Raw genomic sequence first — 17,060 nt, 5'->3', positions numbered from 1 at the left:
AAATGAGGGTGTATATATAATGCTCGTGCTCTGCGCGCTCTGTGCGCTCTGTGCGCTCTGCTGGCAGAGCCCACAGGGCCGACAGAGCCAACAGGGCATATCACGTGGTTCAGCCTTGTTCCCTTGTGGATCCTTCCATCTGTCCAATGAATGTCCTGAGCCGCGCCTTCGCAGCCCGCGACCGGTCTCTTCCAAGGCTGTGTCTAACAAGGTGGCTTTAGTGGTGGTGTTGTCTTATCAGTGCTAACTAGAATCGCGTTCTTAATTCTCGACCTACTGAATAGATCTCTATACGTTGTTATACGTATACGCCGAACTCTAAAGTACTCTATTATAATAAAATTATAAGTAATCTTAAAGAATATTTTAGACTCGGACATTCGATATAAAGAGTATTAAATTTCACTACTTACTGTTTAGTTTAACCTAGTACTCTTAGTATTAAAATAGGTGTCCGGAGTACTCGAAATCCCGGTAGAATCGGACACCTTAATTGGACAACTCGGTGTTCAATGTACAGTCTAATTTAACTACTTTAGCCGTAGTAACTTTCGACTTTCGACTTCCTTAAGCCTTAATCTCCATCTCCACGACTTCTTCATTAACTAGAGTTTTGTCAAGTCTGGCCCTCTCTTCGGCCGAGAGGTGAGTAAGATCGACAGCTATCTCGTCACCGAACTTCTTCCCCACTTCTTCGAGGGCTAGACCCTTGGTCTCCGGGTAGAATAGCGCCATGATGGTAGCTCCGAAGAGCGGGACAATGATAAAGATTAGGTAGTATTTCCAGCCGATGTTGTTGAAAGCGACGGGGGCGCACATGGTGTAAATTAAGCTGAAAGCGAACAAACCAGACACACTGAATCCGGCACCCTGAGCGCGGATTGAAGTCGGGAAGATCTCAGAAGAGTAAACATAGGATGAAGCGTCCATCGAGCCACCGAAGAAAGTCACAACTATTTTCGAGTCAGCTGGAGAGCGGGGATACAGATTGAATTAAGACCTACACAGATAGAGGAAGAAGACGCCGAATCCATTTCCGACTCGGTTGTCTGATCCGCCGTATCTTGCAAGACAAGCAGTAAACCCAGCAACGGAGACGGAGCAACCAATCTAAAACATTAGCTGTTGCACGTAAGAGATCACCGTGTGGCATACCTGTCCAACAACCATGATTGGGATTCGGCCGACCTTGTCGAGTAGAAGAGCATTAATGAAGTTCATGAAGGCGGCCCAGGTATCCCAGAGGGCGTACAGCATGAGAGGCATTGCTCCATACAGACTGAGGCCGTTGTAAAGAAGGACTTGGTAGTTGTTTATAACCAAGCAACCTAAAATGCTTTAGCGAAGTGAAAAGGTGCTCAATTTGGATCAGCAATACCTGTACTCTGAACTAAACCACTGTGATTGTTAACATATTGTCAGCAAATGTCTTCATCCAATTGTGGCGATCTAGATCGCACGTTATCGGTCAACCCGCGATACCTGGAAGGGATTGTATTCTTTATAACAGATCAGTGAAGGGAAAGTCGTCTGAATGAACTCACAGAAGGAGAAATCCGAACAACATCCGCTTTCGGTAAGACTTCCTGGAGAACAAGAGAACCCAGCCCTCAACCCAGCCTTGTCTCCAGCCTTCGCGCTTTTCTAGGTCTAGTTGTTGACGGATTTGATAGAGCTCTTCGCGAGCAATGGTGTCGTCTTCATCCTCTGGCTGGTGGTGCAATCGTTTAAGGATTTCGAAACCCTGCTCTTGCATGTCGTTTGCAACCAGGTATCGAGGTGACTCAGGAAGCCATGGAGACCCGATCAAAAGACAGAGGGGTGGAACAATTTGGAGGGCGAGGCAGAGACGCCACTGAGCCACTTGGTTCTTCAAGAAATAGCAGCCATAGCCTGTCCATCCCGCCAGTCCCTGCATCCGGAGTTAGAAAGAGTGAGATGGAGAAGGGAGGCGGGACGCTTACGTATCCGACACAGAGAATAAACCCGTGGCTACCCACCATTCTCCCGCGCGAGTGGGCAGGGGAAACTTCTGACTGATAGAGCGGCGTGATGACATTGACCATGCCAACTCCCATTCCCATCATGAAGCGAGCGACCAAGAACATGGCAATGTGAACTGATCCGGCCTGAAGGGCACCTGCAACGATACAAATACAAGCGGTGATTTGTATGGACCTCTTCCTGCCCACCTTGTCAGCCAGCCAGGTGATGAGGTAGCAGCCTATGAATCCTCCTCCTGCGAAGAGGCCATTTGTTGCTAAGCACAAAAAGTCAGTCATATTTTATAAATTGTCCTGTGTGTCATGCTTTGAACCCTCACCTCCAGTGATTCGAGAGCCACCGCTTGACTTGATGTCAATATTGAAGTACTGAAAGAAGGATGGCAGGCCAATGACGGCACCAATGATTGCAGAGTTGTACCCATAAGTCAGAGACCCGAACGTCACGAAGAAGACGACGAGAAAATTGTACTTGTTCCCTGCACCCATGTTGAAATTTCCTGAAGCTGAAAGAGAGCTGTTCAGGCGATTGTTCTGGGGTCCATGTCCAGCTGCAGTCTTTATGCTAGCTTCTGCAAAGGTCTGGAAGCGTGTTCTGGAACAGATGGTTGCTCTGAGCTTCTCCAAGATTCGGCAGTTTCATAACCAACCCCTTTACCCCGAGGAAACGCTATGGTGAAATAAGCGATATCGCCCATCGGCGAGACGTTTAACGAGGTTGGGGTATATGTTGGCCCAGGAGGTCATGGCGGAGTATGGATACTTTTCCGAGTAGTCATCTGAGTCTGGGTCTTCAGAACCCACGTACTGATGCTGTTTAATCTCCTCTAACTGGCTTCCCCACAACGCGACATCTCCGCAAAGTTGGGGAAGGCGACGAGAACGATATGGAGTTGGGGGTAATAAGCTGGCCATGATATGACTTCTATTCACGCCACCAAAGGGACAGGGAAGCGAGATTCCTCCACAAAAGCTAGGGTAGCCCCAACTGGCGGCGAGCGGCAGATGGCAGTGAAAGTGTACTCCGGGCCAAGGCGTCCGATGGCCTTTTCAGTTGGACGGACACTACTGGGTAAATGGGCAATGCCAGAATCCGGGCCTTGCTGGGGTAGCTGGCTCGCTGGGTTGCCTGTGCAAGAGAGCAGCCTAGGGCGAATCATCGCTGAGTGGCAGCTGGACGCCTTAGCCAGCGGTTATGTGGGGCAGCACTAAAGCGTGTCCTTGACGGGATTCACATCTCTCTGGGTTCCTGGAGGTGGAAGAATAACGCAAATGGAAGGGGGGAATGGAGAATGTCGAAGTTCAAGTTGAGTTTGAAAATGTGGCTGTTCCTCAAATATGATGGTCGAGCCCTTAACTAAGGTCAAGGCGTGTCTGTCGCACATCGCAACCGGCTCGGGCGGCTGCCGTCCGAGCCGTAATGTGTGACGTCACTCAGTTCGTGTCTCTCTGAGGGTGTCCGATGACTCGAATTCAAGCGACAGCGGTATGAAACATGGTCGACAGTAGCACCCAAAGGCTGGTGGCATGAAGTATCGGGCGCATGCATTATGTGGCTCTCTTAGAAGTCATCTTCACCACCAACTATGACAATCCGGAGGAGGACCGTATCGTCTTAGCGGTGGTGCCACTTCCCCTGAGGGTTGTTTCGTGTTCGCCCGTCTTCTGAACCAACACATCATCCTGGCGACCTGGTAGCCACCTCCTACGCTGGAGCAGGAGGACCCATCGTATCCCATATCAAGGTCAAATAATATTTGAGTACGTTTGCCAGGACGGCCTGCTACGACAGGGTCGGCTGTAACATCAATACACTATCATCCAACAGAGAGTCCTTGACAGCCAAAGACCCAGCAGGGACCTTGATGTACACCCAGACAAGATCGATGTCTGTCCACTGTATCTTCTCATCGGACCTTGTATGGAAAAGTCTCCTTACGAGATTTTCTGCACCATATCCTGGAAACGAGAGTCGGCTAGCTAGAGTCATAGATATCATATCCGGGGGTGTGTTATATAACATAAGCACAGAGAACATGGGTATTATCCCGAGGCATCCTAAGTATCGATCTCGTCATCATAACGTCTCCCAGGACATCAAGTGAGAGGAACCCACCAATCCCAAAGTCGAGACTAGAATGACCGACGAGGAATAGGATGCCACGATCAAGGCCGTTGGGCGGACACGTAAGACTGGCGTCAACAGAAAAGAAACCCACAGGAGTGCGAAGACCTTCCCGGAGAAGCAGCGGCTTGAACAGTATCTGTTTCTTGGAGAAATTTTGGCAGTGATAGGATGTAACAGGGTTGGAGACTCCCATAAGATGTATGACGTGGGAGTGAAGTTGGGGGGCAGGACGGACGAGGAGAGGTCGAGAGCGAGGCGATTTATCTAGGATTGGGAAATATATGGCTAATAGATGGTGAAGACACATGTTGATCTGGTGGGGGAAGAGGAAGAGAATTGTAGTAGTAGTAGCAGCGGCAATGGCAACGCCATCAAATTTAAGGAGCTGATGGACTTGGGATGTGACGGCTTCATGGGGAAACCTGAATTGGTGGGTGGCATTGTCTGAGGAGTCCTGGAGAGGTACTAGGCGATACAGAACTGTCAGTAGATAGACAGAGAGTGGAGGACAATGGATACAGGGAGATGGCTGGATAGATAAAGACACAAATGAGACTCACATGGGGATAGACGAGTGGCCGCGTTTGCTGCCCACGTAAGCAAACTGAAATTTATGATATTAATGCTCGAACACTATCCAACGCCAATCAAGGTCCGATTTCGCAATCAATGGTGCATTAGACAAGATCCAATACCCATTGAAGAGTCTATTAGGCGCCCGCCATTTTCAGTCTCCATCGCCTTTCTCAATTCTTCACCTTCGCATACACCAACCGACTATGTGGTTGTTTGCCCTGACTATGCTCGTCCTGCCAAGGGCCGCTCAACCAACAGCGTTGCCTCCTAGCGAGCCTGTTGACTCGACCGACCAAGTCCGCAATGCAAACCATATATTCAACGCCGTCCACTCGTCAATGAGACAATGGGGGTCCTCCATCTATCACAACGGCATGTCATTTTTCCCGGCCCTGGTTCCAGCAGGAATACAGTTCTATCATGGCAACCCCAACCAAGAGCCCGTCCAAGGCCTGGAATGGCTAGCATTCGAGCCTGAACATGCTATCATTTTTGCAAGAAGGTTTCACAGGCCGTATGAAGCCCTGCTGCCACAGACCGGGAAAGGGACAGAGATTATGAACCAGCCCAGTTTCGAAAGAATAAGCTCCTCTGCCCTGAAAGCCGCAAAGTTCTCTCCAAATTCAATGACTGAAAGCCATGATCGCCATTCCATACTCGAAAGGCCCGATATCCCTCAGGTCGACCCCGGGTGGCTTCACACATACCGAACGAAAGAAGCAACGCCCCTGCTCTACATTGACGGTATGTCAGCCGGCAAATGTGACAAAGGCACCCTCGATTCTCAAGATGTATTGCTTTTGAATGCTAGCTCCGACGGTGGCGGTATGCTATGGGAGAGAAAACGGGCGGATGGACTCTGCAAATTGGCATATGAGCGTTGGAACGGGAAGATCAAGGGGTTTATTCGCATGGAGGCTGGTTTCGAGATCATCATGTGCTCGTTCTCTGACTCTTTGGATTTCGTGCAATCGGTCAGGGCCGGTCAATTATCTCCAGAAGGGGCCGCGCCAGATACCTCCGAGAAAAGCTTCGACTGGGCAATATGGAAATGGATCAAGTTCGTAGCGGCACGGTATGACGGCATTGGGGGGAGGAGAGTGAGATTGGACTATGATCATTTTTTTACGGCATACACATATGATTTCGACCTTTTCTCAGGCGAGACCGACTTGCCTAGGCTGGAAAACACTTCGGCCGTAGCTCTAGATAGAGCCCGGGATGATGTCGACAAAATGGTGCGGTCATGGGATCCTCTCAATACCTTGGATGAGAAGAGCCAAGTCGACTGGCAGAGCATTACAGACATGGTGGTTGAACGCTATGCTGGAGTACTGAAATACCTGCTGGGAGGCAAATTGACGAAAGTTGAAGACCTTTTGGAGGAGCTGGAACTGATTCTACGTGTCTTTATCGACTCAGACGCACGGAACAAGACGGCCGAGGTGGATCGCTGTGTAGCCCAGTTCAATCCGGTCGAAGGTCGCATCTCGACCTCGATCGTAGGGGGCTCGATCCGAGCTGTGACGAGGGAAATCTGCGAGACACTATTCGCCGCGTTCAATGCGGACGTAACGCTATCACAGGCAATGGATAAGTTGCGGTCGCTCACCAAATACCTGGATTGGTCGGTGTGGAAAAAGTGTCCTCAGTGCGCGTTCAATGAGGTCTGTTTTATACCAATGTGGCCATTCGGCACGGCGGAAGATCGGGAGCACCCACGCTGTAGAAATTCCAGTGAGTCGAGTGGGAGAATGGGCTACTGGGGAAATCCTCGTTCCCGTTGGAATTGACATGCCTCAGATGGAGTCGATATCTGCACTGTGAAGGCTTATGAACACATTCATCAAAGTCCATACAGACTGAACGCCGACGGCTGCATCGGCCGCAAGTTTTCTAGTTCCCCCGGAGATACCCAAGCGAGAGACCAGTCGATGTCCATTTGTTCTGTCTTCGGCTAGCGGTCCCCGCACAAAGCGCCAGCTGTGCTGCTGACCCTATTCGTGCAATATTGTACTAAATAGGTTGCGGTTAGAATCGATGTTCGACTAAACCTCGTTTTCGGTTCTATGGAGGCTAAGAGGGAAGTAAAACAAGCTCAGGCTCACCTGACGATGCTGGTTGAGAAAAATCGTTGCGGGGTAACTTCGCGGCGAGAAAAAGGACGACGTTCTCGGAGAGATGAAAAGAAGTAGAAGCAACTCTTTTGCTTTGAGTTGTCCGAGTAATCGCTGAGAAAGGGCAACCGAAATGGCGCAGATTCGAGACTACGAGATAAACGTACCACAAGAGAAGTTGGACCGCCTCAATCGCCAAATCGATGAGTATCAGTGGCCGACGGAGCTCGAAGGTGCAGGATGGGACTATGGCTCCCCACTGTAGGACAAAGGTGTTAATACATAAATGATTCTGCTGACCTGCCTGCGTTTAGGGCCGATATCCAGCGTTTCGTGAAGCACTGGAGAACAGGTTTCGACTGGCGGGCCCAGGAACGTCGAATGAACGAGTTCCCAAACTTTGAAACTACCGTCCATGTTGATGGCTTTGGGGACATTGACATGCACTTTCTGCACCAGAAGAGTGTTGTGAAGGGTGCCATTCCCCTCTTGTTTGTCCATGGGTGGCCTGGGAGCTTTCTAGAGGTTACCAAGATGCTTCCGATGCTTGAAGGCGGTGATGGCAAACCGGCATTCCATGTTGTTGCTCCCTCGCTCCCAAACTATGTTTTCTCCGGTCCGATGTTGAAGAGGGGCTTCTCCATAGGGAGATACGCCGATGCCTGTCACCATGTCATGTTGAAGCTTGGCTATGACCAGTATGTGACTCAAGGAGGGGACTGGGGGTATTTAATCACCCGAGCCCTTGCGTACTTGTACCCAAAACATGTCAGGGGTACTCACGTCAACTGGGCGTGGGCCGCAAAGCCTGAATTCACGTTGGAAAACCCAGAGCCAGAGTATTCCGAGCGGGAGAAACGACAGATCAAGCAAGGTGAAAGATGGTATCCGTTTGGGACAGGAGAAGGGTATGCCGCTTGTCTCTTTGTAACCGCGTTGAGACACTAACCTCCAATCTTCACTTCTCAATTAGGCGTGGTTATATTGCCATTCAGTCAACTCGGCCCGCGACTATCAACTTTCTCATTTCTTCCAATCCGATTGGCTTGATGGCATGGATATGGGATAAACTCAATGACTGGTCCGACAGCTATCCCTGGACAGAGGAGGAAGTGTGCTTATGGACATCAATGTATGTATTTTCGCGTGCCGGGGCTGATGCAGCTTCATACATCTATTACGAGGCTTTGCATGACACCACCGAGATCACGATTCCTGCTGTGCAAGGATACATCGACGTGCCGCTAGGTATCGCAGATTTCCCCGTGGAGATATGCAACAATCCGAAAGCATGGCGACATACAATGGGACCGATAGTGTATCAGAAGGTCTTCGACAAAGGAGGTCATTTCGCAGGATGGGAGAGGCCGCAGGACGTGGCAGAGGGGTTGTGTGAGATGTTCGGAAAAGGAGGAGGAGCGTACGGTGTCGTTGAGGGAAGGGATGGATATTAATTGTCGCGCTTTGTCCTGTGAACGGATTTGATGATTACTATGTTGATGATGATGATCACCCAGAAGTACCTCGTAGGGCGAATTGGGCAAAGGAACATATTGAAATCCGTGAGACGCAAATTGAATCACAAATAAGTCGCTCTGGCATGTGATCCCTTCCGTAGCTCCGAGTTGTTTCCGAGTCAACGCCCCCAACGCAATCATCTCCTGCCTGCGTTTTTGTCTCTTTTCAAGCCAGGCGAGTCGTAGTACATACACAATCGAAGCATGGCGGCCAAGGTGACTGGCGGACGTCTTCGAGATGCGCCAACGATATCAGACTCCTATTACGACCTCGGGTCTTTCAGTCGACCTGTAAGCACGAACAGCAAAGACGCCCAACTTTGGTTTGACCGTGGTCTGGTTTGGAGCTACGCCTTCAACCATGAGGAATCAGCAGAATGTTTTAGAAAGGCCTGCGCCATTGATCCTGGCTGCGCCATGGCCTACTGGGGCCTGGCCTATGCTCTTGGTCCCAACTACAACAAACCATGGGAATTCTTTGATGGGGAGGAACTCGAGTCCACTGTGACTCGGACGCATGCTGCCGTCCAGAAAGCGAAGGCGGAAGCAATCAATGCCACGGCGGTCGAAAAGGCATTAGTGGAGGCTCTCGAATTCCGATACCCTCGCTCGCAAGCGCCTGCTGATTGCTCGGTCTGGAATCAACCGTACGCCGATTCCATGCGATCTGTTTATAAAGCATTCCCTGACGACCTCGATGTGGCAGCCCTCTACGCTGACGCTCTGATGAATCTCTCCCCTTGGAAACTTTGGGACTTGTCGACTGGACGCCCGGCTTCTGGGGCGCACACGATAGAGGTGAAGAAGGTCCTCGATCACGCCTTAACTCTAAAGGCTGGATTGCAACATCCCGGCTTGTTACACCTCTACATCCATCTCATGGAAATGTCCGGCTCCCCTGAGCTTGCTATGCCCATAGCAGACCATTTGAGAGGGTTGATACCTGATGCTGGTCATCTGCACCATATGCCTACTCATCTCGACATACTTTGCGGCGACTATCGCCGAGCGATCGCTTCGAATACAGATGCCATCCATGCGGATAACAGGTTTTTAGCTCGTGCTGGGCCTTTAAATTTCTACACTCTCTATAGATGCCACAATTACCATTTTCGCCTTTACGCTGCCATGTTTGCTGGCCAGTCAAGAGTTGCGTTAGAAACTGCCGGCTGGATCGAGGCAACGGTCCCAGAAGCCCTCCTTCGCGTCAATTCACCACCAATGGCCGACTGGTTGGAAGCCTTCCACGGGATGCGTGTGCACGCGCTCATTCGATTCGGCCTGTGGCAGGAAATTTTTGGCCTTCCACTACCCAAAGATCAAGAGCTTTACTGTGTGACAACAGCCTTGATACACTATGCAAAAGGCGTCGCATTGGCAGCTGCTGGAAGAGTGGAGGAAGCTGAGAAGCAGCGCATCCTCTTCGATGATGCAGTGTCGCGTGTCAAGTCCACCCGGACGCTGTTCAACAACACCTGTGATGATATTCTTGCGATCGCCCGTTCAATGTTGAATGGTGAACTGGAATATCGCCGGCGAAATTTCGACGCTGCATTTGATCATCTCCGGAAATCCATTGCTCTCGATGATGCACTTCCCTACGACGAGCCTTGGGGGTGGATGCAACCTCCTCGACATGCTTATGGTGCTCTGCTCTTGGAACAGGGTCACACCGAACTAGCCGCAGCAGTGTACAGTGCTGATCTGGGATTCGACGACACGCTTCCGCGAGCTCTCCGCCACCCAAACAATGTTTGGGCGCTCCGTGGGTACTATGAGTGTCTAATGAAGTTGGGTCGTATAGCGGAAGCTCGACTCATTAGACCACAACTGACGCATGCCACTGCCATGGCAGATATACCGATCAAGTTCTCCTGCTTTTGCCGCACAGACCACGCCAATGAGTTAACATACGATCCTTCTACGTGATTGTGCAATGAATTCGGCTATATTTGTCGCATCCTTGGCCTTTTCTTCGCTTTCTATTCGATCGCTGAACTTTTTCGCGATGTGCCTTTGAGTTACGAGATGATAAGCTTCAAACGTCTTGAGAGGCTTCACATTATTCTATCAAGCTATTCTCTGGCTTGCTTGGAACCGGCCCTTTTGGTCCAAGCTGGAGGAAAAAAAAGGCATGGCAAGTGATGTCGACATAGATCCCACACCAACGAGGGCAGTTCATCGAATGATTTTCCTTTATATCACTGTTGGCTCTACGTCAAATGTGGCCCATGGAATGGAGCTCAAATTCTCCGCGTCAGCAAGCACTATACCATTGGCGTCAGCAACTTCTGGCTCTGCCTCGTCAGCCTCTGGTTAGCGCTTGTCCGCTGGACAACTGCCTTCGGCGACGCGACTGACGCTGGGAATGCTGTCAGTAAGTTTATCGCTATTAGACACCAATGGGGTCAGCACTACGTTTCAAGCACTTCTGGGTGATAAACCCCCTAAAAGAGTGGTTCCATCAACATGATCGCAGGTTGCCATGTAACCCTAGATTTCAACCCCGTTGGGAATCCAGCACGGACCGCCAAGAGCAAAGCTTCCTCTCACGAGAGCTTCAAAAGTCGAGAGAATCATGGCGAGTTGATCGCCTTTTTTTTGTTACCATGTCAAGGGCGAAATCTCCTTTAGGGTAGATCAAGCAGAGTGGGATCCAGAGTGAGATCATGTTTGCCTCGTGTTCGATTGGTGTACTCCTTAAGAGAATTCAAAGAACATGGCAAAGGGACCGAGCCCCCATGCACTGTAGATGAATGGATTGCTGAGAGACCGGAACCAGAGCAATCTGCTGCAGTGCACTTTTTCGTTATTGCCAGGGAAGTATTAGTCTTAAAGGTGATGTGCCCCTTGGGGTCTGAGCGTGGGGTATTACCGAAGTGAAGACGAATTGTTGTGCCCACCACTCCGCAGTGTGAGCTCGCTTAGGTGAAAATTATTGAGTACTGGGCGGGGATTTGATGTCCACATCGTTTTCGTGGGGGCCCTTCTCCGCGTACATCCACTGGCTAGAGAACTTGGCTTGTAAAAAGCCCGCTGCTCAAGAGTCCCTCTGCCCGCCGCCGTCGCACTTATTTACCTAGGTAAGCCGCCATCCCCTCAGTAAAACAATCAATGATTCTTTCCACCACTGGCACTCGCAGAACTTTTGGCGGCGGTAGGAACCATGGAAAACTTCCACGACTTAATCAGGAACCAAGCACTTCTCTCCTCGGCCTGCATCAAGCAAGCGGCCACTCTTACCGGCGCATCCAACAGTCAAGAAAAGCGCTACCGATGCATGGATTGCGGGCAGGGGTTTTCACGAGCTGAACACCTGAAGCGCCACCAGACCCGGCGTAAGTTGCCACGAAAAAGTTGTGCATTACGACTGACAGCCCTGTTAAAGACACTGGCGCCAAACCATTCTCTTGCGTTTTCTGCTCGCGAGACTTTTCGCGAAAGTACGACATTCTTGACGCCTTCATGCCTCCAGATCTCACCGCTGACACGCTACTATAGGGACCGCCTCCAAACCCATTATAGCCACTGCCAACGACGAGGAGACCGAGATGCGCCCACCTCGATTCCGAAGGGTCGACGGCCGCATGCCTGTGTGACGGTGAATACATTGGTAACATGCAAAGTTGTGCAATCTAGCTGACCTCTGTCAAGTGCATTTCGTCTAAAATTCGATGTGACGGAGGTAACCCTTGCGCACCTTGCAAGAAGAAACAAGTACAATGTCGCCAAAAACATGCCCTACGCGATAAATCCAGTAGTTAGCCCTGCCCTAAACATGGAGGAACCTATTGGCGACAATGCTGACCGGGATATAGCTGTCGAAAAGCTAGGCCCCCTCGGCGACCGTGTGTCCATCCGAGCTCTCTTGAACGGTGGCACAGACACATTCACGGAGACCTTCAATCTTCCGCCCTGCGACGATCGACAAAGAGGGCTGCAGTTCCATCAGCAAAAAGAAGAAGGAGAAGATGAAGAGAACGATGCCATTGAGACGAAGTCGGAAGATGGAAGCCCACATACTTTCGACTTTTCCGTGATGTTCCAAACCCCTATGGGCATTGACGATCAGTATCTAGACTTCTGGACAGGGCCGTTTGGATCGGTTCAATCCCCCTCATATAATGATTTGCAACTGGAAGTTTACGATTCGTCAATGATATCGCCAGAAGCTCAGATTGGCTCCACACCCTCCAGCTCGACTCAACCGCCTTCGGATCAGGCGCAGTATGTCTCAGCACTGAACATGGCAATTTACAATAAGCTATGGTGCCTGGCGTTGGATGGAAAATCTCGTCAGGAACTGACTGCGAGCCTAAATTTCCTCTTAACCTCAGAGAGGATCCGCAAGTTCATCTCGCTTTATTTCCGTAATTGGCACCTGAATTGTCCCATCATTCACCGCCCATCATTCGATCCCGCCAAACTCCCGGTTGGTTTGGTCATCAGCGTGGTCTTTATAGGGGCCTTGTATTCTAAAGATCAAACCGAGAGGCTCGCTGCAAAGAAGTTGGTTGATGCTGCGGAGTTGGTGGTCTTCGATTCAGAAATTTTCTCCTTTGAGATTGAAGTCACCCGATCCATACAAGGCGATTCTATGGCAACAATGTCGGATTCTCCTCAACAAGATCGTGACTGGGAGATTTTCCAAGAGCTACAGGCTGGTTACCTGATGGTCGTTGCCCAGTATTGGGGCGGTTCAAGGGGGTCTAAACGACGAGCAATGCAATCTCGGCTCGGAGACGTCATCAATGTTCGAAATTCTTTGATGCAGTTTAGATGGTCGCTTACGAATTTTCCAGGTCGCTCGGAGTATGCAACTGCACCATGCTCGTCATCTGCCGTCCGATCGCATATCAGAGGTTGCTTGGCTACAAAAAGAGACGAAAATCCGGTATACAGAATGCCTCCGTCGTTAACATTTTACTGACCGCACTCGTCGCAGAACTATATCAGTCATTGCATTGCTTGATTGTGCCATGAGAATCTATTCAAACTACCCCTGCCGCATAACTCTCGCCGAACTCGACAATGACCTTCCCTGCAAAGAAGCCATTTTCAGCTCACGGCACCCTTTCATGCAGGACGATTCTATTTTTGCGCCACGACTAACAATGTCTCAAGCCTTCGCTCTCCTTTTTGATGGAAAAGCAAAGGGCGCCGATTCAACAACTGCTTCCCAGGCAGATCTGTCGGAAATCGGAGCGTCCTCGGGGGAGACAGAAGGCAGTTGCGATCTTACTATATTCGATTTGTTCATTCTCATCCACTGTAAGGCCGCCGGTGACTCTGATCCGCCATTCTTCGGTCCCTGTGTCATCCGCTGGAGATGAGATAAGTACCGTTTGACTAACATCTTCCTCAGTTCTGTATACTTACGTACACTCATGCGTAATGACAATGTCACTCAACCTGCCCACCACGAACTTTGGTCGCCGTATCAATGGGCCGAAGCCTTCCAGTTCCGCTATGGGCCCAATGGCCCAAGAAATCAAGGGCGCCTTGGAGAGATGGCGACAACTATGGGAAGCTATCCGCTCACAGACTTCAGACAAATCTCTGAAAGCTGAAGGCATGTACAGAAATGCTTTTCACTTCTGGATTGTCCTTCAATTCATCATGGCCAAGGAGGAAGCGGTCGATGTTATCACTAGCATGGAGGTGAACTGCGATGACGCATTGACCAAGCTCAAAGTCCTCTTTCAGAACGACAATGAGCAAGAAGGATGAAGAGTCGATGATGTGAGATTACTCCAAGGACCAAGAGGTCATGACGCGACCATTCAACAGCAAATGCATCCTGAAAAGACGGACATGGACACTGCGACTGCCTGCTGTCCTGCGCGCCGCTGGTTCGCTCGCCAGCGGATGCAAGTGCATTACTTCCGCAATCTTACCTGTGCTGCCTGTTTTGCCAGACGTTTTGGTGAGAGGCGATGATCTGGATGGACATATTATATCGGTCGACAATACAGCACGATGCAGTTTTATAACTATTGTCATCAACATGTTTGTTGTTGCCAAAGTGGAGATTGAAGCTACGGAAGAGACCCTTAAGAACCACAGAGGTATAATGCGGGTGATACCGTCCTTTTCTCAGCAAAAGCAGGGAAAGAAGCTTTCAGAATCGCGCAGTCTCCGTACAACTGTCTGCATGCTCATGGATTGGAATTTGAAGCATCCCCAACTCGGAGAACACCAGTGCGAGAACTTCTTCTGGCGGCAGGGACCGTAACTTACCTTTGTGTCACGAATAGAGAATAAAGTCCAGCATCGAACCGCATACGAAAAGATGACACCGACCCAAAAACAAATGCTGGGAGAGGAACTTTCGGCAAAGGAAAAATACCCCCAAAAAGCTCAAGGTAAAGAGAATGGGTCGAACTAAAATCAATTGGAAGTGGGCATCAGGAGGATGTACGTCTCCGAAACCATGTACTCGCTGGCTGCTCCATTCACTTTCAGACCTTCTCCGCATGAACAGTGATTCCACCCTTGGAAACTTCATCAAACTCCTTCCCCGCGATTTCGCGGGCCCTTTCTGATGAGACGCATTGATAAGTCTTAAATTGACTACGCGGCACCTTGTTAACGAACATCTCGTCAATCTCCTCCAATGAACGCCCCTTAGTCTCCGGTATAAGGAGAAAGAAGAACACTATAATCTACGGTCAGCGGAAAGAGCCATAAGATGTCGCCAATACCCACCGAATGCAACTGCATTTGATCCGGCCCAAATATACCCATATTTCGCGCCCCAATTGAGATTGTTCGCATTCAGGAAATACGGCGTGCAGTATGATATCAACCCTGCCAGTGGTCAGTCCATCACCGCAAGATGACTACTGACAAACTCACAATTAAAGAAGTAATTGATTGCAGTGCCTAGCCCTACGCTGAAAACTCGCAGTCGAGAACTGACGAGTTCACCCGCGATCGGCCAGGTAATTGTGCCAGTGAAGCCGTTGTAGAAGAAACTGAACATCAGCGCAAAACCTACGAGCGCTTGTCCAGCACTCTTTCCATGACCAGCAAGGCTCAGCAAGCCGATCACCAACATGCAAACACAGCAACCAGCCGACCCGATCAGAAGCATCGGGCGACGACCAAAGACTTTGTGCATGAGAAACATGCCACACATGGCGCCGATCAATCCGAGACAATTTTGTAGAATGGTCGCCTGAAATGGTTTGTCGATGCCTGCCATTTGGTAGAAGAACGTGCTATACGAAATGGTGAACCAGACACCCGATGCTGCGTGCGATGCGATGGCTCCTGCTGCGAGGATGGTCCGCCGGAGATCAGAACCCCTAAACATATCCAAGACTGAGGTTGTCGAAGCCAGCTCCTTTTCTTGGTCAATCCCTCTTTGCATCTCGATGAACTCCTCATTCAAGAGCTCGGCCTTCAAGGATTTTCCTCTAAGGCTCTCCAACGCTCTGCGAGCTTCTTCCGGTTTGTTCTGCAAAAGAAGCCAACGGGGCGACTCTGGCACGAAGAACATGAAGATGCTGAGCAGGAATGGGATTGCGAATAACGACGCTAGGGGAATCTGATATGCCAATCTGCTATCCAGGTTCTTGCTGTAGTTGTCGGCAATGGCTCCGAGAATACTCCCAAGATTGACCCAGAATCCGAAGAACGACGCCAGGATAGCCCGGTGTTGAGGAGGAGCGACTTCGACGGCATAGGTGTTCGAGTACAGGATGAAGAATCCATTGGAAGCTCCCAGGAGGATTCTACCCGCATACAATCCTGCAAGGCTGTTAATCCCAACCTGGACGCCGCATGCCACCATCGATACGATGGCAGCAACCCAGATCGCTGGCTTGCGACCAAACTTATGGGCAAAAGGCCCACCGAGGAGCACCGCGACAATGGTTCCGACATTGAGGAAGCTGGATATCAGCTGCTGAGGTTTGGTGGCAATATTCCATCCTGTTTTGACCTTTGTGTCCTTATAACCAAAGACCTCGAGGAAGCCAATCATGGCCTGGAAGCCGGCGACTGCTGCAGTATCTGCGAAGACTTCAGTTTCGTGCTTTGGAATCTGGCGAAGCTCTTACCAAAGCCATACTGACAATTGGCCATGCTGACGGCACAGCAAATAACAAGACATTTCCAATTGTCAAGGAGATGGTTGTTCCTTCCTTCACTAATCATCTTGAATGGTGAGACGGCGGTCCTTGTGGTACGGCAGGGCAGTATGCAGGATTGACACCAAGAAGGGCATTCACAGGGTGACTATAATATTTGATCCAATATTCCGGGGACAATGAATCCGGGGTAAGGTCGGACCCCGGATACGGTGTACGACGACCCAGCGCTCGATTTCCGGAGCGCTTGTCCGGAATTTGGCCGGTGGCTACAATGTCACCAATTGCACGACTCGCTGCCTGTAGAGTCTTTGTTTCGCATATTGTCTTCCATCTACCGATTATGGAGCAGAGAGTCTCGCCAGTGGGGCTCCTCGACATTCATAGTACCTGAGATACTTTTGATTGCTGATTTTCCCAGGGGAATTGTTGGGAATCCATTCCCGGCGTTGTGGGTTTCTCCCGTTGAAAGTTTCGGCAGTTGTCCTGTACGGCGCAGCATCTCGAAGTCCTATAACGATGTTTAAGTCCATGGATTAGGACACTAACGCACAATAGCGGTACAATCCCCACTTACGTCGCGACGAAGACTGGTATTCCAACATAACAACGTTTTCGTCTGG

At 50.2% G+C, this 17,060-nt stretch overlaps 6 protein-coding genes across 6 annotated transcripts; 4 read left to right on the top strand and 2 right to left on the bottom strand.

Moving 5' to 3' along the window:
• Window positions 1–567: 567 nt before the first annotated feature.
• On the bottom strand, window positions 568–2,492 carry A1O5_13189 (uncharacterized protein; the record flags this gene model as incomplete). Its single annotated transcript, XM_007753756.1, has 6 exons — window positions 568–953; window positions 1,005–1,110; window positions 1,156–1,336; window positions 1,545–1,912; window positions 1,965–2,260; window positions 2,324–2,492. The coding sequence occupies 6 exons, from the start codon at window positions 2,490–2,492 to the stop codon at window positions 568–570; spliced, it is 1,506 nt and encodes a 501-aa protein (XP_007751946.1).
• A 2,439-nt stretch (window positions 2,493–4,931) lies between these two features.
• A1O5_13188 (uncharacterized protein) lies at window positions 4,932–6,500 on the top strand (the record flags this gene model as incomplete). Its single annotated transcript, XM_007753755.1, has 1 exon — window positions 4,932–6,500. One exon carries the CDS (start codon window positions 4,932–4,934, stop codon window positions 6,498–6,500), a length of 1,569 nt encoding a protein of 522 aa, XP_007751945.1.
• Window positions 6,501–6,957: 457 nt separating this feature from the next.
• On the top strand, window positions 6,958–8,278 carry A1O5_13187 (uncharacterized protein; the record flags this gene model as incomplete). Its single annotated transcript, XM_007753754.1, has 3 exons — window positions 6,958–7,085; window positions 7,139–7,732; window positions 7,798–8,278. The coding sequence occupies 3 exons, from the start codon at window positions 6,958–6,960 to the stop codon at window positions 8,276–8,278; spliced, it is 1,203 nt and encodes a 400-aa protein (XP_007751944.1).
• Window positions 8,279–8,545: 267 nt separating this feature from the next.
• Window positions 8,546–10,270, top strand: A1O5_13186 (uncharacterized protein; the record flags this gene model as incomplete). The annotated part of the gene is made up of 1 exon (XM_007753753.1): window positions 8,546–10,270. The coding sequence occupies one exon, from the start codon at window positions 8,546–8,548 to the stop codon at window positions 10,268–10,270; it is 1,725 nt and encodes a 574-aa protein (XP_007751943.1).
• A 1,807-nt stretch (window positions 10,271–12,077) lies between these two features.
• A1O5_13185 (uncharacterized protein) lies at window positions 12,078–14,071 on the top strand (the record flags this gene model as incomplete). Its single annotated transcript, XM_007753752.1, has 4 exons — window positions 12,078–13,094; window positions 13,144–13,235; window positions 13,287–13,612; window positions 13,707–14,071. 4 exons carry the CDS (start codon window positions 12,078–12,080, stop codon window positions 14,069–14,071), a joined length of 1,800 nt encoding a protein of 599 aa, XP_007751942.1.
• Window positions 14,072–14,802: 731 nt separating this feature from the next.
• A1O5_13184 (uncharacterized protein) lies at window positions 14,803–16,504 on the bottom strand (the record flags this gene model as incomplete). Its single annotated transcript, XM_007753751.1, has 4 exons — window positions 14,803–14,999; window positions 15,050–15,151; window positions 15,200–16,360; window positions 16,408–16,504. The coding sequence occupies 4 exons, from the start codon at window positions 16,502–16,504 to the stop codon at window positions 14,803–14,805; spliced, it is 1,557 nt and encodes a 518-aa protein (XP_007751941.1).
• Between the last annotated feature and the right edge of the window lie 556 nt (window positions 16,505–17,060).

Source organism: Cladophialophora psammophila (assembly GCF_000585535.1).
Source record: "Cladophialophora psammophila CBS 110553 chromosome Unknown aczJe-supercont1.43, whole genome shotgun sequence".
In the NCBI taxonomy this organism is placed as follows: domain Eukaryota; kingdom Fungi; phylum Ascomycota; class Eurotiomycetes; order Chaetothyriales; family Herpotrichiellaceae; genus Cladophialophora; species Cladophialophora psammophila.
This window is presented reverse-complemented; position numbering and strand designations above follow the sequence as displayed.